This window comes from Amblyomma maculatum, chromosome 4 (genome assembly GCF_055883805.1).
Source record: "Amblyomma maculatum isolate TAMU_Amacu chromosome 4, ASM5588380v1, whole genome shotgun sequence".
NCBI classification, from domain to species: Eukaryota; Metazoa; Arthropoda; class Arachnida; order Ixodida; family Ixodidae; genus Amblyomma; species Amblyomma maculatum.
Window position 1 is genome coordinate 201,256,465 of NC_139347.1, and position 21,752 is coordinate 201,278,216.

The 21,752-nt window shown below is 43.4% G+C and overlaps 1 protein-coding gene across 1 annotated transcript in view; it reads left to right on the forward strand.

Moving 5' to 3' along the window:
• The first annotated feature begins 3,551 nt into the window (after positions 1-3,551).
• The window catches only part of LOC146193990 (acid-sensing ion channel 2-like), a 52,933-nt gene continuing 34,732 nt past the window's right edge, over positions 3,552-21,752 (forward strand). The window contains exons 1-4 of the mRNA XM_084600145.1: positions 3,552-3,640; positions 7,294-7,529; positions 9,188-9,384; positions 12,938-13,098. Coding sequence (XP_084456271.1) covers positions 3,552-3,640; positions 7,294-7,529; positions 9,188-9,384; positions 12,938-13,098 — 683 coding nt within the window. The remainder of the gene's footprint in view (positions 3,641-7,293; positions 7,530-9,187; positions 9,385-12,937; positions 13,099-21,752) is intronic.

Consider the following 21,752-nt stretch of genomic DNA (forward strand, 5'->3'; position numbering starts at 1 on the left):
TTTTGAAGGTGGCGAACAGATGGAAGGTGAGTGTTCTGATGATATGCAATACGAAAGGTGGCTATGTACGAAGGAGAAATATAACATGCGAAGTGTAGGTAGGTCGAAGCAATGCCGGGCTTTAATTATCACGTGAATACCAAAGGCTGCTTTAGATTTAATGAATTTTGCATGCTGATGAAACTTTAGTTGATTATCTAAAGCGACACCAAGAAATATAGTGGATTCTGACGGGCAAATTACGTTCATGCCTAAATGCACCTCAAGAGCAGGAACTACCTCCTTGTTGCATGAATGAAAAACCATAAAGGTGGTCCTTTTTGGATTTATTTGTAGATAATTATTAGGGGGGGGGGGGGGGGGCACCTGGTATGAATACTTAGAAGGTGTGTGCTCAAATTGGCGGTTAGCATAAAAATATCACGAGCGTGGGGAAAAATGGTAGTATCGTAAGCGTAAAGAATTGAACTAGAGTAGCTGAGGCATTCTGGCAAGTCATTAATATAGCTAAAAAAGAGGACAGGGCCTAAAATGGATCCCTGTGATACAGCGCGGTTTATTAGCTTTGGATCAGAAAATATGCCACTAAATTCAACAACTTGAAGTCTGTCAGTGAGATAACTACGGATTAGGCTGAGTGCAGGACCACAAACACCAAGGCATTCTAATTTTTGAAAGAGAATGTTATGGGTCATTGTATTAAATGCTTTTGTTAAATCAATAAAAAGTGCGCCAACAAAGAAACCACGATCAAGGGTAAGCTTAATTTTGTCAGTGAATTCTATTAATGCAAGTTCGGTTGAGTAATTCGGCCTGAATCCAAATTGGTGTGGAGTTAAGTGATCGAATTTGAGAAGACAATTTGTTAGACAAATGACGATTAATTTTTCAATCAGTTTACTGAAAAACGGTCGTATAGTAATGGACGGTAATTCGCTATTATACTGTGGTCGCCTTTTTTGAAAACCGGTACCACTTTTCCATGTTTCAAGTGATTAGGAAAACTGCCACTTTTAAACATAGTTAATTAAGTGAGCCAGAACAGGTGAAATGTTCTCTGCAATGAGTTTCATTTTAGCTGGAGCAATTCTATTTAGCCCATGACCAGTATTTTTTAATTGCCTAGCGGTTTGAAGAACTTCGTTGGCAGAAGTTGGGTATAGAAAAAAGGAATGAGAGGTGTGTGTACACACTGGTGACTGTGAGTCAACGATTTCTGTTTCAGCGCTGAAAATACGATTAAAAGCGTTGGCAATATCTGTAGCATTTAAAAATGTGTCATTAATATCTCTAAGATTTGATAATACCAAATAGTTAAGTTATATACAAATTTCACGGAAGCACTCGAACGTAGCTTACCCTTAAAGTTGATTTTCTGAAGAGTTATCGCAAGTAGATTTTTATCGTCACCTTGACGTTACTATCAATAACAAACTCACTTGGGCCGACCATATCACAACAATTCAAGCTTCACGTACACTTTCCTTTATCAGAAGGTCACTTTCCACTTCCGCTCCTAGCATACGAAAAGTGGAATATGAAAAAGTTTGTTCGCAATAAATTTGAATGTGCATCCACGGCTTGGAGTCCCTATCAGCCCTACCTAATTAGCATGCTTGAATCAGTTCAGAACCACGTAGCACGCTTACGACTTTCACTCCAGCGTAAGCGCAATCGAGTCGTCACTTGGCCTCACTCATTCAGACGCGAAATTGCGCGCGTGTGATTGTTTCAGGTGTTATATTTCAATTTCTCCTTGGTTCCCTTATGACTCTTCCTTTTCGTACGCCACGCAGCTTGTTTAATTCTAATAGCGGCCAACGACTTCCACTGACGCTTTTAAAAAGTCCTTCTTCCCAACCGCAGTTGAAGAACGGAACCTGCTGCCCGATCCGCCTGCTTATAGGCTTGACACTGCTAGGTTTAAGGAGATGTTGTTGGTATATATTCTGGATTGACTTGCTTATTTTGCTTTAGTTCTTATCTATGCAATTTTTTTCTTCTTATACTGATATTTTATTCTGTAATTACTGCGTACTCGCGCTGCTGCCCGAAGCTCTCGCCTGCGAGTGTGATGTTCTTCGCATATTGATAAGCTTTAGTCAGGACTAGCGCGTTCTTTACTTCTCTTTGTGCAATGAGTTTTGTGGTATTTTGTTATATTTATCATGACCTTTTGTTGAGCACCTTGTTTTGTTTTCGCTCCCCCATTATGCAATACCCCGACAGGGGCCCTTAAGGGATATTAAATGAGGATGATAACGTTTATGCCTCGAATGCGTTCGAGGTTCAGTGGTAGCTGAAGCCGGGCCACATTGAAAAGAAATGGAAAGAGAACCGAGCCTTGGGGCATGCACCTGCTTCCCAGTCGGATGTCTCCGCATTTGTGCTCTTCAATGCAAAGTTTAGCTATCCTACCAGTAAGAGATTCTCTTACGTAGTTATGTGTTCGTATTCCGACCCCGAGATTCTGAAGGTTTGCTAAAATAGTCTCTTGATGAACGTTGTCGAACGCCTTCTCTAAGTCCGATCCTACGATCACTCGCGTGTCCTTTGTGATCGTGTTATGTAATTGGTGTTTAATTGGTAACATGACATGCTACGTGGACAGCTTGGGCCGGAAGCCTATTGTATCTCGTGCGAGAATAATTCATTCTCCTCGGATTTTTTATTTTTTTTTTCCTTTGAAATAGGGTTTCTCTATAATATAGTTATTATATTTGTGACATTAAGTCACTGGTAGCTGTTCTTATTCAAGATGTTCGTTCTTTATCTAGCGTGTCCCGCTTTTCTGTGCTCTTTCCAGAGCACAGAAAATTGTTGTTTCTAAAGAAAAGCTTTCAGAAATCATGGCGTTTAGGATTTCTTCCGTTGTAATACTACATTCTTATGAATAACCTCTCCGTAATCCAGTAGTTCACAGAGGGTATCATTTATAATGGCTACCGAATTTGGTGCTGCAAAGTAGTAAAAGTTTCCGATATTAGTAGACTTTACTGTCAATATACTACCACCAAACTAGGCGGCATGGAGCTCCGTGCCTATTCACGGTCTATGCGGAACGAAAAACGTTATACGCATGTAACAAACGCGCACTTTTTTTTGTGTGCCATACACATCCCGAGGTATATTTTAACTCAACTGACGCCGCCATCCGCAGTTGTTTTGCCATGCTCGCACAACTGCAGATGGCGGCGTCAGTTGAGTTAAAATATACCTCGGCATGCATACTTTCTCCGCAACCGAGCACGCGATATTATTGCTAGATTCAGCAGCAGAGTAAGCGAAGAGAATCCATAATCGCATTAACCTGCTCCTTCCGCGACCGCAGGGTCAGATCAATGACTGCAAGCGGACCGTCGGTTCAAAGCTTTGAATGCGCTGCAGCGCGCGTGTGTGTGCCTATTGATCTGGCCGCAATCGCGCCCACGGCCACGCCTTTGGCGAAGTTGGGTACGTGACAAAGTATATCGAACGATTTCGTTCGGCCTCGGATACAAGCGCGCGAGAACGTCGCAAACGGAGGTGCAAACTTGTTTCCCAGCGGACGAATGGCTTACCCCGGCGGGCAGGCGGATTGGTTTTACGACGGTTCCGTTCGCCCCCGCAGGGGTATCCATGAAGTCTGGGCGTCGCAGAGGTGAGGAACGAACACTACAAATTATGCACATTGTAATATTCAGATTATATGATTGATGTAGTACTTGTCAGTTGGGGGGGGGGGGGGCTAAATGATGACAGAATCCTTCTAGCGCGCATTGTACACCGGCTGATCCTGAGTAGCCTAATGCCTCACTCTGAGCTTTTTACCCAGGTCTCCTATCATTTCACTCCTTCCCTCTTTCTTTCATTCTCATTTCGCTTTCCACATAATGGGGTTGTATTCGGGACCACCTTATCTTGCGTTATTTATTCTCTCTAAAGGAATTGGTAGCGTTACGAACTACTTCCAATTATGCGCTTAATATTTCCTTTTACAAAAGAGAGGCTGCATGCCTATATACGACCACGCTGCTTTTACGCATAGGTCAGTGTAACGACTGCGTCGACACAAATGTGTACATATCGGTGTGTGCCCGCGCTATCATTCAGAAGTCAAAACACATATTTTCTAGCGTGTAACGGCGTTTAAAATAAAGCCTCATTTAAGACGACCTTGTTTTTCGGCTCACCCTCTCCATATTTATCATTACAGTGGTGATGACATTGATGTAATGGTTGATCTAGAGCTACGAGTAAACTGATCGCCAAAGTTAAGAAAAACCACCAGTATGTTGCAAGAGTTATTGCGACAAAGCTGGTTGCCAACACAATATCATCGTTTACTGTCTCAAAGCGAAGTTGGTCGTTAATCAATCGTTCGCTGCTGCCCGCATAACTAAAGTTCGAGAATAATTCTGCGTTCGGAGCGGGCATGGCGGGCTTGTTTCTTGTGTCCGACTTTTGGTCTTAGAAGTCACGTTGACCGCGCAGCTGACCACACATCACATGCGAGATGCTTGTTGCCATGGGTACAAATAGTGCTGCTGTCTGCGTGCAAAATGCCGCGCTTTTATTCGCCCTCAATGCTAATTTTTAATGTTTAGTTTTCGACAAGGAAATTTTCTAACCTTGTATTTTTAACGCAAGTAATTAGTGTTCACAGAGGGATCATGAACGAAATAAAAAATTTTATTATGGACAGCAAATATTGACCTTGCATAAGTGTACTTTTAAAACTACCTATTGCAACATTAAATCTCTGTTTTATCGACAACTCAGAGTATATCTTAGATGTTTAAACACCGTAACTAAACATATTGTGATCAGTAAGCAGAAATAAGTAGATATCCAGTGATGACAACTTTTACAGGGGAGGTTTCTCCAGCATGATTTTCAAGTGTGAAAGAATTAGCCGCGACTTATAGCATATAACGTTCGTCGGCTGAGCCTGCAGCCTGCCGTTCAAGAAAACGATTTCGCTGAAACCTGGCCTACGTTCATGAAAAAGTTTTACTTTTGTGTGTATTCCAGCTGAAATTGTCAGGTGAAAATTAATGTGACTGTACGGAGTTGACTTCTGATGTGCAGAAGGACTTATCTGACAAAATATGCATGCCTATTTTAGGCGGCAGTGAACGCTGGGCAGCTGCTGCACAATAAAGCAAGAAATTCGAACGAAGCTCCATCGTCCACTCGGGGGCATCGCGTAGTATGACAAAGAAGCACGCCAGGCTTGAACATGCGCTGCCGAAAGCAACGCTGTCTTTGCTACGTCCATGGTCCGTGGTAGAAATCGGGAGCGAGTGCAACTACGGTCACCCCTTTTAATTACTAGCAGCGAAACCCTTGGCCATATGGTTTTGCCGTGTGAGAAATCGTAGACCAGAATTCATTAGTATATTTAAATTTTGGCTGTAATAGAAATGCCTCCATTCGGTATAGTGACATCGAAATTGCAGTTTTTTCTGCCAGCGTTTAGTTAGGTTACGGCAGGGCTCTTTCTCCGCCGTTAGTCAAGCCGATTATGCGAATCCCTTCTGTGGTGGACCAATGTGGCTGAAACACAAGCGCAGGTCGCAGCATATCACCATCCCATATAAAAGCAGAGACCCGAGTTGGCAGCTCCTGCCAAAGGTAACGTCAGGCAATCCTACTTCTAGTTAGGCCACATTCCAGCGACATGCTCGTGATTTTTCGCTCACAACGCCGACGCCATCGTCAGAGTTTCGGTGAACGGATCCTTAACACTGTCACGTTAAAAGTAGGTACAGATGCTAAAAGAGATGTTATGAAGTTATAAATTTGTTTGTGCGTTTGGTTGCTTTTTATTTATTTTGTGCGAGAAAAATTTATCAGTGAGCCATGTTGTAAGCAAGAACAGCAAGCCGCGCATGATCACACGAATTTAATTTTCGCACTTGAGCGACCTTTCAGTTTCACCGGGTGGTCTGATGCCGGAATTCTCAGGCAAAATGGCGGAGGAATAAAGTGCTTGTTGCATGGCGCCTGTCACGAAACCAAGTGTCAGGCGCCCCGTGTATCACAGACTGTAATATTGTCCGAACGGCCGGGTTCTCGTATGTCAGACCATTAGTGCGCTGCAGAGAACTCACGGGCATATTCTCAATTGTTTTTATAATTTCTGCGAAACTTGAATGGATGTAGTGCGCATATTTCGCTGCATTTTTCATACCGTCCTAAACGATCGGCTAGTGAAAGGATGGTATTTCTATATGTCAGCGTACCCCAGTACGGCACTTTGTGTACGGTGCGCTAACTTGCTTCATTCATCATATCAAAAGAAAGCGGTTAATAAACATAAAATTCGAAACAAGAATAACATACCCTGCACTAGACATCCTAATGATGTTTTCTAACATTTTTTTTTTTTTTTCTGATGTCCCCGATAATCCGCTACCACATAGCGCCCTCTGACCGATGCACAAAAAGGAGCGGACGAAAGGTAGTCACTAACATTGATAAGCGTGACAAATTACCTTTGGGAGGAAAAAGATCGTTTTTCATCCTTGAGTTCGTCTATTACCATCTTCGTTTTGCCCTTTCTTTTATTGCCTTTTATTGCCATTTGCATGAATGAACCCCTTGTAATTAAATGTGCGAACGGCGGGATGTTTGATACTGATGCAAGATTAGAATTCCACGAGCTCTGAGTGACGTTGTTTTTCTCCATTTAAACTCGATTTACTTCGTCACGAGGTAAGAAGGAAGCTTGCTCCTTCGGACGGCTCTTGAGGCTCCCTTCCTGTTTTAGTGTGAAAGCGCTCCTTCACGAGGTAAATCGGAAAACCAGTAGGTATGTTGAGCCCTCGGCCACTTCTCTCTCTCTCTCTCTCTCTCTCTCTCTCTCTCTCTCTCTCTCTCTCTCTCTCTCTTTCTCTCTCTCTCACAAACACACGCACACACACACCAAATCACGCATATCAAACTGCCACTCCCTTGCCTTGGGCATTGCGTTTCGTCGTCTTCAGCAATTTCCGTTTGAGCGCAATTGATTTAAACACACCTTTACCGCACACCCTCTTAACGTGTATTATGCGGTACCAAAATTCTATACTGCAAAGATCTACAATCACCGATCTCGTCGAGTTTTGCCTGAAGCTTGACCTTGAAACCCTAGAGACTCGAGCTGAAAGAAAAATGAAACGTGGAGTGCTTGAACACATTTCGCATTGGTCAACTTAGCTAAATCAGCTGCAGTTATTTATCATTACTCTTTAGCTGCCGTGGCGTAAACGAACCGACGGCAACACGAAACTAATTGTGTAACGGTATGTGACGGCAAACCCGCAGCAGCCAGATCCAGGCGGCCCAGCAGCGCCGTCGGCGGCTTCTCCTGCGGTTCCGGCTGGCCGCGCGCTTGTGCCGCCTCAAGGCGCACGAAAAGCAGCCCCTGGAGAAGCTGAAGGAGCTCTTCGCCGAGTCCACGACGGGCATCGACCGCCTGGTGGTCATTGAGAACCGCTGGCGCTTCTGGATCTTCTGCACCGTCTACGTCGTCTTCTTCGTCGTCACCGTCATCAGCATCGGTCTGTGCACGAGCCGGCAGCGTGTGTCCCCCTTGAGGCTCGTCCTCTGCTATATGTATACATTACGAGTGCGCTCTGCTTTTTCATCCCAAACTTCCCATCCATTTCTCCCTGCCCGTTCCAGCTTCCTCCGAGCCGTTTCCTCCCCAAGCTCATTCCTGGAAGTAGCACACATTCTGCGTAACGTACCGGTTTGTGAGGCGCCTTTTCTTTTACGTATGTTCCATAGTTTAGCCGTCGTCGTCACCCCTCGCTTCCCCCGCCCCCTCTTCGCCGGCCCCACCAAGTGTTTTCTCCCTCTTTCTTACCACATTATTCCAATAATTTTTCACGTGGCATTTGTCTCACCTTCTGATCGCTTCACGAAGCAGGAAGTGAAGCCTATTCGACTTCAGCTAACTTCGCATGATTACCTTCATAGTCATTTCACAAAAACGTGAAAGTGACCGCGATTATTTTATTTGTCTTGCGCAGCTTAATTTTGTCGCTATTTCCGAAGCTTCGATTTTCTCTTTCTTCCTTTCTTTCTTTCTTTCTTTCTTTCTTTCTTTCTTTCTTTCTTTCTTTCTTTCTTTCTTTCTTTCTTTCTCTTTCTTTCTTTCTTTCTTCTTTCTCTTTCTTTCTTTCTTTCTTTCTTCTTTCTCTCTCTCTTTCTTTCTTGCTTTCTATCTTTCTTTCTTTCTTCCTTTCTTTCTTTCTTATCTTTCTTTCTTTCTTTCTTCTTTCTCTCTCTCCTTCTTTCTTGCTTTCTTTCTTTCCTTGTTTCTTTCTTTCTTTCTTTCGCTTCTCTTTTCTCGCGTTTGCTTCCTTTCTTTACTTCTCTTATCTCATAAAAAACACCTGGTGTGATTCTATTGCGCCCACCAGAAAAATATGCTGCGTTCCACAGGGCGCTGCTGCTGTGCTGCAGTTTCTAAAGGTCCCCAGACCCAGAGGTTTCTCTGAGAATTGAAATTACAGGGAGATCTGAACTTTACCGGCTGGAAGGAATGGGGGGGGGGGGGGGAGTGGAAACAGAGGAGCAGCAGCAGTGGTTTTTGCGGCTCATCGGTGTAAAAACGAACGTTACGAATTAAGATGAGGCCTCCAGAAAAATAAGGTGGCGTGTAGTACAATGTCCAGTGGTTCTGTACACAGAAAGAAGTGTCCATCCCCAACCATGCATTAGTGGAATTCCTCGCTAACCATGCATCCCTTTTTTCTATGAAAGATCTCACTGATAATAGTGGTATCTGAACGTGCTGTCTGGGCTCGCAATGAGTAGTAGTTTTACCTAGCATACAGCAGACGCTTATCTCGCTCACTGATAAGAATCCAGAATCCACGATCGGCGTTATGCGCTGACAAAGCCGCTGACTGTGCGATATCTGTGCACTGCTAGCACAGATATAACATCGGTACAGACGTGACATGAAAAAAAAAAATAAAACAAGCTATTTATTTCACTTTCTTATGTTCGCCTTGCAAGTCCAGAAGCTGCACAGACTCCCATGGTGAGGTGCGTCGGCTTAATAGGCGTGACCACCGGGATAAAATACCCTTCCTTGTACTAGGCAGTGTACAAATTATCTACTTAAAGCCACATTGTTTATTTTAAATTTTTCCAGCAGTGCTCGCATCTTGTATTTTACGCTTGAAATTTTGTGTCTGCATTGCAGGAAAAACGTTGCAGAATCACTTCGAGTACCGCGACATTGTGTCCATATCGATGACGGAAGGAAACAGCCTCCAGCTGCCCGCCGTCACGTTCTGCAACCTCAACCCGCTCAGAGCGTCGGCTGTCTGCTCGCCGAACACGATCGAGCTGATAAACGGCACTATAAGGAACATCCTCTGTGATCAGACGGGTACCATGGTAAGCTACCGTCGTGGTAAAAAAAAAAGTTGTGCAAATAGCCACAGACCGCTGATTCAGTTTCGCTACGCACCAAATACATTTATTTTGTGCTTGATGCTACTTTTTACAACAAATCGCGATATCTTCCGCTTTCCCCTTTTCTCTTTGCAATCAAGCACATGAAAACTATAAAACAGCATGATGTATACACCTCGCGCAATCGCTTTCGTGAACATCATCATCATTATCATCAGCCTGACTATACCCACTGTAGGGCGAACGCCTCTGCCATATTTCTCCAATTAACCCGGCTCTGTGCTAGCGGCGTCCACTTCACCCCTGCGAACTTCTTAACCTGATCCACTCACCTAATTTTCTGCCGCCCCCTGCTAGGCTTTCCTTCCCTTGAAATCCAGTTTGTTACCCTAAGCGACCATCAGTTATCCTCTCCGCACTAAATGTCCTGCCTATGCCATTTATTCTTGATTTCCACTAGAATGTCAGTAACGAGTTATTTCTCTGACCCCCTCTGCACGGCTTCCTATCGTTTAATGTTACCCGTAACATTTTTCGCTTCATTGCCCTCTGCGTTGTCCTCAACTTAAGTAAAACCCTCTTGGTTAGCCTCCACATTTCAGCCCCATAGGTGAGTACAGGTAAGATTCAACTGTTGTATACTTTCCTCTTGAGCGATTCCAGTAAACTGCTAGTCATAATCTTTCGAGTGCTTGCCCAATACGCCCCATCCCAATGTTATTCTTTTTGTTATTTCCTTTTCGTGGTCCGGATCGGCGGTTACTACTTGTCCTAAGTAGATATATTTGCCTACTACTTCCAGTGCTTCGCTACCTAACGTAAACTGCTGCTCTTTCCCGAGGCTGTTGAACTTTACAGTATAGATTTTCAAGCTTACCTTTCTACTTTTCCTGTCTAGGTCATTAATCATTCTTTGCAATTCATCCCCTGAGTTACTTAGCAAAGCAATGTCATCAGCAAATTGCAGATTACTGAGGTATTCTCCATCTACCCTTATCCCTAACTGCTCCCATTCCAAGTCTCTGAATACTTCCTCTAAGCAAGCTGTGAATAGTACTGGGGAGATTGTGTCTCCTTGCCTAACGCCTTTATTTATGGAAATTTTGTTACTTTCTTTACGCAGAACTATGGTTTCTGTGCAGCCAGTGTATATATCTTCCAGAACATTCACGTAGGGCTCGTTTACACCCTGATTTCGCAACGCCTGCATCACCGCCGAGGTTTCTACTGCGTCAAATCCTTTTCCTTAATCAATGAATGCTATGTATAAGGGCTGGCTATAATCCGAGCATTTTTCTATCACCTGGTTGATGGTATGGATATGATCGATAGTAGAGTACTTTTTCCGAAAACCTGCTTGACCCTTTGCTTAATTGCAGTCTAAGGTTGTCCTGATTCTATTAGAGATTACCTTAGTACCTTATACGTAACAGACAGTAAGCTGATTGGTTTGTAAGTTTTAAGGTCCTTAGCATCCCCTTTCTTATGAATGAGGATAATATTTGCGTTCTTCCATGTTTCCGGTACCGTCGATGACACCAGGCACTGCGTATAAAGAGCAGCCAGTTTTTCTAGCGCGATAACCCCTCCGCCCCCCCCCCCCCCCCCCCATCCCGTCCTTCAACAAATCTATAGTTATCTGATCCTCTCCAGCGGCTTTCCCACTTTTCATAGGTTCTGTTGCTTTCTTCACCTCGTCCTTTGTCACTGGTGGAACGTCTGACTGTTTTTCCCTACCGCCAATCTCATTACGGTCCTGATTACTTTGGCTACTGTAGAGATCAGTATAGAACTCCTCAGCTACTTTGACTGTCTTGTCCATATTCGTGATGACATTGCGCGCCTTATCCCTTAGCGCATACATTTGATTTTTTCCTATGCCCAATTTCTTCTTCAGCGCTTTAAGGCTTCCCCCGTTCTTTACAGCATGCTCAATTTTCTCCATGTTATGCTTCCTTATATCGGCCACTTTGCGCTTATTGATTAGCTTTTATATATCTGCCAATTCTATCTGGTTTGTTGAATTGGAAGCTTTCACACTCTGGCGTTTCTTAACAGCAAGTGAACAAGTGTGGAACAAAGATTTTTGCTACAATAGATGCATTTCAATTCGGGGTCATGTGGAGGAGATTCTGTAACGTTCTAACTGGAATTCCGTTCGTATGAGTTCTTAAGCTTAAGCCGACGTTGCAGTAGCCTGTTTCCGCTGGGAGGAAAGAAACTCTGCAGGGCTTTATACCATCCCGCCGGCATCCATAAGTCAAGTCCTTTTAACGCCTCTCTCTCTCTCTCTCTCTCTCTCTCTCTCTGCAGGGCTTTATACCATCCCACCGGCATCCATTAGTCAAGTCCTTTTAACGCCTCTCTCTCTCTCTGTCCATCTCTTCATTGTCACAGGCAATACCATGCACTCGCCAATAAAACGCTCCATGGCCTGCCACGTTATGCTAAACTTTGAAGCTGTTACATAACTCTCCTTAGAGTTTTTCTTACTCCATATTTTTACATCGCGTTGCTTGCTAGGTGTGATTTTCGACGTGAGCAAAGAAAAAGCGAAAGGAATGATCTGTCGACGTAAACAGGAGGAACACAAATCATAACAAAGTGGTGTAACTCACCACGAAACTGCATAAAATATACGCTGAAAATATGATGGATCAATGTGCTTTATAGCTTTCAGCATCTCAGAATACAAAGGCCCAGCAAAATCTGAGCTTCAAAGTTTTAACGTTAACGTTCGCTCATTGTCCTGGCGCAGTAATAAAAAGAAGCCACAAACGCTGCGCAAGAAGAAAAGGAACTCATAGCGGAAAGGTGGTGCTTGGCTTTTTTTTTTCTAGCCCATTATTAATGAGAAAGCATTATATGTCCCATCACGAAAAAAGCTGGCGGCGTTCATTTCTCGTTCGTCGTGTTCGCGAGGTGGTCATAAAAATCCCAGCAATGCGATAAGCAAGGGGTGACATCATCGCGTGACCGCATGACGCATATAGCAAGTCAAGCATCCAAGATGCATCACTGAGCATCCAAGACTATCTACTACCAGTTGCCACCGTCACGTTACGGTTACACAATGCTATACGTATCGTTCGTCTATGTCTTCTCCACCGACTGGCTTCCAGTTCTCCCGTCATTGTATAAACATTGATTCAATCGTCTGTCTTACAGCATTCTGGCTGGTATCATCCAATTTCTTGTTTCATATAGCATACACCTCCTAGTCAACTTGGAGGTGAGCTTGCGACAGGGATTCGAACCGACGACGTATGCACCTCTATTTGTGTGCCTTCAAAACAGAATTTCGGTGATTGTGGATTCCAGATTGCCAGTCTAAGTAGAATACGCAGACACATACACCAAATACTGCACCAGCAGAAAGTCGAAAACGTCACTCGAAAAACTTTCAATCGCATTCATACTCTCAAGCGACCTTAAGCTTTTCTGTAGAATTTTTTCTTTCCTTTTCTTACGTCCTTCGTCCTGCACTTCGTATGCAGTAGCCCCACTTACATAACTTTCTTGCATGCCTTTTCAGGACATCAACGCAGTTCACAACTTCACGACGGAGGAGTTGTACCCTTTTCTGAACATCGCACGAAAGTCCAACAACAGCCACACGCTGCTGGCCCTGGGGCACACAAAGCAAAGGATGGTCCTAAACTGCACCGTCAAGGGAGAAAGTTGCCTCGACGACAGGTGGGGATAAACGAGTTCACTGCGGTACTTGTCGAGCGTGCTGTTTAGTCTCCTTCGCGCAAGAGTGAGCTGATTCGCTCTTTCAAAGTCCATTGTCGCCGCGGTTGCAACGTACCTAACGTGCTTCGCATGCTCATTTGCTTGTACTTTTGTGCCACTTTTTTGTGGAAGACGCTGCAAGACGCCTGTCGCAACTGTTAGTCCTCTACAAAAATGGTGTCTGGCGCGACAAAAACAGGGACGTGTGCATGTATAGGAATGGCAGCCAGTTTTCAACGATTTACCACCGTCCTCTCTTGGTGTAAATCGTCGCTGCAAGAATGAAGCGAGATTTGCAGCACGAAGGACTATTCCTCGCTCGCTGCGCCTTTGAAGCTTGCATGACGAGCAACCAGACGCAGGGAGCACTCGTTTGTGATGAACGCGGGTGATTGATCCCTGGCTTGTCGCAATTTTGTGACAACGGGCATTTCTGCTACTCAGTGTCTGTTTGTGAAAATATATAGCAGCACACTGTACAGGAGAAAAGATATTGCACCTCTTTTGGCAGTAATACCCGCCCAGTTGATTGAGAGCGTACCACCCTGTCCCCACATCCTGGCCTGGCTAAGACAGGACGACTACAACCGTTCAAGTCATGCCTAGAAAATATGGACGAGTGCATTTTTTCAATGGGATGTTGTTTATGAATGCAATTTTTTCACATGTCACATAATTGATATATACGCTGATTCTTTTTCGTGACATTTTTAGTTTTCTTCTATTCGTTGTCAAAAGCGCGTCCCGTTGATTTTCTGATGCAGTCCTAATTGTTCAGAGCGTGCGGTGGGCATCATTTAAAAAAAAATTTTTACTATGCATGAAAGGTTGAAACCATTCCCGCCAACATACCTATAGCAGCATTTTATAACCTTCTCCAATTGGTCCACTGTTATTGTCGAATCTCCTCGGTTTTCTATACCTGTCTTTTGCAGGTACGAGGTCACGAAATACTTTAAGTGCAAGACGTTGCTAAGCATTAGACCATTACCATTACTATGTTCGTAAAAGTATTTTATAATGCATGCTCCACGGTTCTCTAACACTTATAAGCGATATCTAAGAAAGCTGTATTTGTAAGAGCAATGATGAAGACCCAGGTCAAGACATGTGCGTCCGTCACAGTGCTGTATTGGCTGAATTCGTACAGTGCACGGAAAGCGGTAAGGACTAGAACAGCCACAGAAAGCAAATACATACCGTGCTTGAAATTTTCGACTGTGAAAGAAACATGCAATGTGAACTGAAATTGATTGTTTCAAAAAACGTTGCGTACACTGTGCCAGGACCCGATATCCTGAAATTCAGTTAGCACGGATAAGTTTTTAACTGCGTCAGATCCTGAACAACTTCTTCTACGAGTTTTATAAGGCAAAAACCCGTACAGATGTTTGCCTTCGTAACTTACTTAGAATGAAACAGTGACCGAATTCCTTCGTGACTTTCACGAATTCTTTGCATATTGATTTCCAGAAATATAAAGGCACGAAACAAACTTATGAGGGTAGTTTCAAGGTGATTAGGGATCCTCTATGTGTTAACAGCGTCTTCTTGCCGAAGTTTGCAGACATAATTGCATGTCTGTTGCTTTTTATACCGTGTCCTTGTTTTAATGAGGAAAGCGACCGAGTTGATGTATTCAGACAGATTCTTGGACGGTGGAGCGATTGATTCGCTCTCCATTTTTAATGAGACGCGTGGCAACTATAGAGCGATCAGTGATGCGTAATATTCACTTTGTCGTATTTGCTGTTGACAACCTGCGCGCACTGGCAGATTCATCCGCATAATTGGAACCCCTCATGTTCGATGAAAAACAAACATTTTTCGGCATGGATAGCTCTGGATGAGTTTGCGGGCAACGAGGCTTCTGTTGAATTGCCTCCAGAACTTTCTCGCTGTGTCGTTAACATATCGTCCGAATGTAATTTTGTACTTGTATGCAGTCACACCAATACGGGCTGAAAGCAGCTGAGTTGGCTATCTGCTTGTAATGCTTTGGGCAGTATACATTCGCGACCGTGATTGGGTTCGTTGCTATGTGCTGCTCGTAGAAGTCTCATTTTTTGGATGGCATAGAGCGTATAGATCGTTCGGCCTTTGAATACAAGCTTTATTCACGCTGCATCAGGGTTGCGTTAATAGCGTCGGCAGTTTTTCTACTTGCTGATTCAGTTTATCGGTACAGAATTGTGCTCTCAAACCCGTGCAAGAAACTTCACTGCACTCTATGCAGGTTTATAGAGAACGGAGTGTACTATATATTTACGCGGCAGAATACAACAGAAGGACTATTATTTAACTAAAATCATCTAATGAGCTTTCTCATTTTTAGCTTTAGGACACATATTTAAATTGCATAGGTGAACGATGTAAATATTAAAGGCGAGCCAAGTTAATTTTATTCAGAGCTGGTATCAAGGTTCGTGGTCAAGAAGGCTCAAATTAATCAATTCTTGAAACTCCTCTAAAGTTGACCTTCTCGCGTTTCAGATTTGCACAATGGTTCTGTTTGAGTGACGTACAGACTCAGTTTACGCCATTTATGACTTACATACATCCCGTTTATGTGATTTCAGCGCTGATATCACGTGCAGGAATGCCATTTTAGCAATTTTGCGCTCATGCGAAGCCACAGTTGCGTCATATTAAATGCACATATTTGTCAATTATTTAGAACAGCGCTATAACACAGACATACAGAAAGAGAAAAACGCACATTACGCAATGTGTGTTTGTCTCTTTCTATCTGGCCGTGTTATAACGTTGTTTTAAAATGATTTTCAGCCAACTCGTCCAACAAACCACTCAGCTTATATTTGTCAAGTTTTACGTTTCAAGCTCCGATGCCGATTCAGCAATTTTATAAGCTAGACTCACATTCAACAATGGAGCTCTGCAATATCAAAATGTATCATGTTGGCTCGAAATCGAAAAATTAAAATTCGGTTTTATTGTATTTAATTATTCGCATTTTAATTGCATCCTGCCAAGGAAATAATGTCAGCCTCGTCATACAGTCCACCTGAATGGACCGCACCAGCGTTTTTAAGTGACTTGTGAAAGAAAATTTTTTATTGAATTTTATTACACACCCATTAAAGTAATGTGTAATAGCGAGAAGTATAGAATAACAACGACGTTCTATACACAAGGCTGGTCATCCCTGCTGTTTTTTGTTTCGTTTTTTTTTCTCTCTTTCTCTTTAGGAATCCCGAAACTTTCTTGAAAAAGTTTCGATTTTTGTCATCACCTCAAAAGCCACAGTAAAACAGGACTCTCAAACGGCATAGCGCGTATGCGGAACAGCGTTCACATATAGCTGGACGACATCAATGTATTTAGAAACGAATACATAAATATCGAACACAGTTAACGAACGCCGCTACTCCCGAATTAGGTTACAGATCTTTGCTACATGTTAAAGCCTGCTACAGATCGGAATGCGGTTATAATCTCATCTTTTGTGCAAGTGGACAGGAGACAAAAATGTCCTTTGTTGGTACTTTATTCATCAGTCAAATACACTATCGTCGTTATGAGTCTAAAATATATGTATCTCTGGTTGCATTGAAGCAGTTACGAGGTTAGTTTTCCAATTGCATTCAGCTTGCTTCCGACGTGCGAGAGCGCATTACTGATTTTGATTTTGGCTGCTGTGAGCTTATGACGTGCACAACGCCGAAGCCTTTTAGCGCCAATTGGGCTAAGACTGCCGAGTATAATGCGCAGTACTTTCAAGGTAAAGCTACAAGCATAATTTCAAAGCTGTAGCTCAGGGTAGCAAACGTTCTCTTTAAGTCCTGATTCTTGCATTCTTGTTGAGTTAATTCTTTGTGCACTGCTATTGTCATGAAACTTCATTTGTACGCAAGGAAAATAAAATAAAAGCGGCTATAATAAATATAAAAAAAGCTATATCTATTGTCCAGGTATCTAGTTTTTGTTTTATTTGGCCATAATTCTGATGTTTTAACATTTTATTTGTTCTGTATAACCGTGCCCCTCACAGTAATGCCGCAAGCGGCTGTATGGGTAATCTTACATGGGCATATACATGCCTGTTTTCTTTCCCAGGGATAATCTTTTTATTGCAGCACCCTACTTATGCTGACGCAAAAATTACCATCTGAGTACTATGCTAACATTCTGATATGAAAAGAAATGTATCTGGCTGTTCATATGCTGTCCAATAATGCATACTTGTGCTTTAGATGAGGTTATTCAGCTTTGAGTTGAGCATTTCCATCAATTGATTGTACCACATTTATTTTAAAATGAATTGTCAGGTTCGTGCTAGCGCTCAAATCGATGCCGTCACTCTTCGATTGATTTTTGACCATTGACCATCAAAGAACCAGAGAACAATGTGTGGCTATAAGAGAAGGCCGTACTGACACTTAAAAAAAATGTGGTTTTGGGAATCGAACAACAATCCCTCCCATCACCAGCAGAAAGCGCAAACCACTAATCATACAAGGCTGGTAAGAAAAGATTGTAATTTTCCTTGTCTAGAGCGATAATGATTGTAGCGATGACAATGAGGATGCAGATAGTGATAATTATGATAATAGCGGTGATAGGGACACTGCAGTAAGTGATAACGATAATGATAGTAGTAGCCATGACGATGACACAGCATTTAGTTGATAATGATAGCAATAGTAAGGATGATGATAATAGGAATGACAATGTATATGCAGTTAGTGAAAACAATCCTGTAAAGTGGCTTTCGCCATTTCCGCTCTTCAGCAAACTTAAGCACAGTCTGTTATTTTGTATTCTGCTTCTCGAGTTCTCTAAAAGTGCGAATCTCAACCAACAAAAGAAAAAGAGAAATGAACTAATTCTGTAAGCTGTTATTTGCCCTAAATGTTACCACCAAAAATGAAGCGAAATTTTCGGCGGTGTATTTAGCAAGCGTGAAAAAGATTATAGGATGCAAAAACATAGGTGAACGAGTCCAAGGTCGTGCTGCTGTCATGCGCACCGGCTGCTGTAAGCTACATATTAGCACATGTTCGACGTTCGGAGCCTCAATTCGCATCGGTTACGAATAATCATTTTTTTTTTCAAAAATTTATTCACCGAGAGCGAAAACCATTCGCCGTCTGGCTGACATTGCAGCGATACAGAAGTGTCGTTTCGGGTGCTACTTTTCTCCTCCCCTTTACATTCAAACTTACAGAGACATGTTTCGGGCCTAGCCTGCACGTTATAGTTAAAGTGTTGTGTTTCACTTATTTGCACAGTTTTTCTTTCATAACTGCAGCAGATGTTGCAGGTGACGTGTGTGCTGATACAATTCGCGACCAGTGCCGTTTACTGAACATTGTATTGAAGGCGGCCTGACTAACCGTGGAAACACAAAATCAAGACGAAAGGGAAACAAACTTTTGTTGTTGTTCTTGTCAAAAAAAAATTAAAACAGGTTCTGATCTTTCTGCCGCACCTTACGGTCGAGCGTGCTGTAGAGTACCATAAGCGTTTTCGACGATGTCAGTCTGTGATGCGCGCCAAGTGCAGGGCTTGATCAACGTTGACACTGCTACGTGTACTTACACGATCCCAGGTGCGCCTAAATCATATCTAGTCAGACAGACCGTTCCTAGAAAACAAAATAAAATACTCCATCCTCACGTAATGTTAGCTTCAGACGTAGGATATGCCATAGCATTGGTGTGACATCCGAGTAAGCTTGCATTGCCAGTTTATTCATATTACTCAGAAAATCGGCAGTCGCATCTTAGAATCGAGCTGTCCGCACTAGAACTCAAAATCAGAGTGCAGAGGCTGCAACGATCACTGCCGCTGGTAATAGTCATCAGTTCGTATCTGTGGGAAGCACCAAACGAACATTGATTAGTTATAAAGGCCAGCGACTAACAATTTCATTTTAATTGAACGGTTTGGTATATTTATTTATTTTGTAGGGCTTAACGTCCCAAAGCAACTCAGGGTATGATAGACGTCGTAGGGGAGGACTGCGTAAGTTTCGACCTCCTGGAGTTCTTTAACGTGCACTGACATCGCACAGCACACGGACTCTCCGTTTCGGCTCCATCGAAACGCAGCCGCCAGCGGTCGGGTTCGAACCTGGGTACGGCGGTACAATAGTCGGGCGCCGTAACCACTGTGCCACCACAGTAGGGCTTAATTAGAATGAATGAATGAATGAATGAATGAATGAATGAATGAATGAATGAATGAATGAATGAATGAATGAATGAATGAATGAATCGGCCCTTACTACCTGTAGCGACTGGTCCACATTGACATCAGACTGACAGCATCTGTCGAGAATGGCCCTCGTCGTACTGCGAAACACTAGGTCACCAAAGCCACCACCACCAAACAGCATACGTGGGAATGAGTGCATGGAGGCTGCCATCTCACGAAAGTGCCAGCGCCAAGACAGACAGGAACGAGGCGGATGCGGACGACGCAACCAGGAAGAAGCGATTAGCGGCAGCCGGACGCGTAGCGCCAGCACAAGAACAAGACTCATCGAGACGCGGTAGAGTGGGTCGGCTGGAATCGCTTAGCGCACCGCCGGGCAGCGGAACGAAGGAAAAATTGCGTCACTCGGCAACAGCCTAGGACGACGAGAGTGAGGCAACGCCGAGTGTCGATAAGCTTGGGGGTGAGACCTGGGGACCAACCAGGCAGCGCAGCCAGCCATTTCTTGTGGAAGGACAGGAAACGGCTCGTTTTTTTTTTTCCAGACTCCAGAATCACTTTGCAGAATCCATGTATGGACCGTAGCCATTGTATAAATAAATTGTAATAGAAACAGTGGATACAGACATTAAGCAGTAAAACAAAAAATGGTGCCTCACAAACTGTGACAATAAAGCATAGAAAAAACTGAAAATCACATAGTACACGAAGACTCTGCACAAGGACACTCCACAGCGTTAATTAAGCAAGCCACCTTTGAAATTAATTATAGTGTAACAGGGATTATGACCTGGCCCTAGTAAGTGAGCTTACCCTACAATAAAGCTCGTTATAATAGTTAATTATAGTTAATCTTTAATAAGAACGTAAATACGCTGTTTTAGCTCGCTGGAAGGGAGAAACGGCGGAGACGAAATGAAGGCCATGACAGTTTACAAAAACATTGATGGTGCTGTTAGACGAAGACAGGAGAGCATGCTGCCCGCCAGCACAGTTCGAAGTGTGCTTGCTTTTATGAACACGAACTCTTGTTTTCTTGTCATCGTGATATACACACCCAATCAAGGCAGGAAACTTCATGCATTAAATACGGATGAATTCGGTATTATACAAGCCTTACTAAGACTCCGCAGTTTTTTTTTAGAAGCTGCCCCATTTCACATCCAAGCCTTTGCGTATATTGGAAAAATTAAATGCTGCTATGCTTACTATGTAAGTAGCCATAGAGGTTGCTCTGCCGCAATGGCGGGTTACAGAATGACGCATAATATTTACTTTTATTGTGGACTTCCAAGATGATCATGGTCTCAGCCGGCTTGCCAATGACACCGCTATTATAGGGCAATGAATATGTCCGACCTTCCGTCAAACCATGTCTTTCTCATGAAATCCTTCGTTTTTCTTTTCCCTCGGCTGGCTGACTTCAAACCAGTTATGAGGAAGTATGTACGTGACATCAAGAAAACAGAATTTTGTAGCAATTACAGACGTCGTAATGCACAGCTCTCGTTACCAAAAGCCACATCCCACGTTACTAATCCGGTACACGTTCATCAGCGTCCAAGTGGACCTTTAAGACGTAAGAAGGCATTCACCAAAACAGCCATTAGCACAGAAGCAGAAGAGAGCACGCAGCTGTGGTTCCAGAAGGAAAACAAAAATCTCACGGGATGATTATCAGCGTAATGTGAGTGCTGGAGAGTTAGCTGTTCTGTAGCAGCAAATTATTTATTACGGGCTTATTTTAATTTTTTTGACCCCAAAATCGGGCTTTCAGGCAACCTGAGGAGAATCCAGATTTGGTTGGTACTGTAGCATACTCTGAAGACAACTTATCTCAAAATGACAGTCAGGTTTTACGTCTGTTTAGAGAGGTTGATTAGACCGTATGAACATGGACTTCGCTGTGAGCACTATAACCGAACCACCTTTGCAGGCTAGCGTTTTTGTAACCAGGTTTGTCTCCGAAAGGGCAAAGCGGGATTGCAAAGTCTCTTCCAAGCTCCTACTCCTAAAAGTCGGGCGCCGGGTCTGTGGACGGTTATACTCATTCCTGTCCGGCAGCAAATTTCGAACCTACCACCGTTGGTTTGTGCGTTGAAATTAGAGTATACCTGCCGTTTGTGTCTGCTATGCACAGCTGCAGCTTCCAAATGGTGTATTTGCGTCTTTTAATTTGCTTTCATCATCAGGTTGTGATTTTGCGAGACTGTGGGTGGTAGTTATAGACCATTTTGTAGGTTGATACAGGTGGGTTGAGCCTTTGGCAGTGGAGGCTGGTATGTCGTGGGTGGTGGGTGGACGCTCGCAAGTGGGAGATGAACCGGCCCTTGAAGGTGCCGGGTCGAGGCATCATGTGCCAGCGCTATCGCCATCAGCAGACACTATTTGCGATAATGGGCACTCTAACGCTAATGCGTTTAAAAATAAAACCA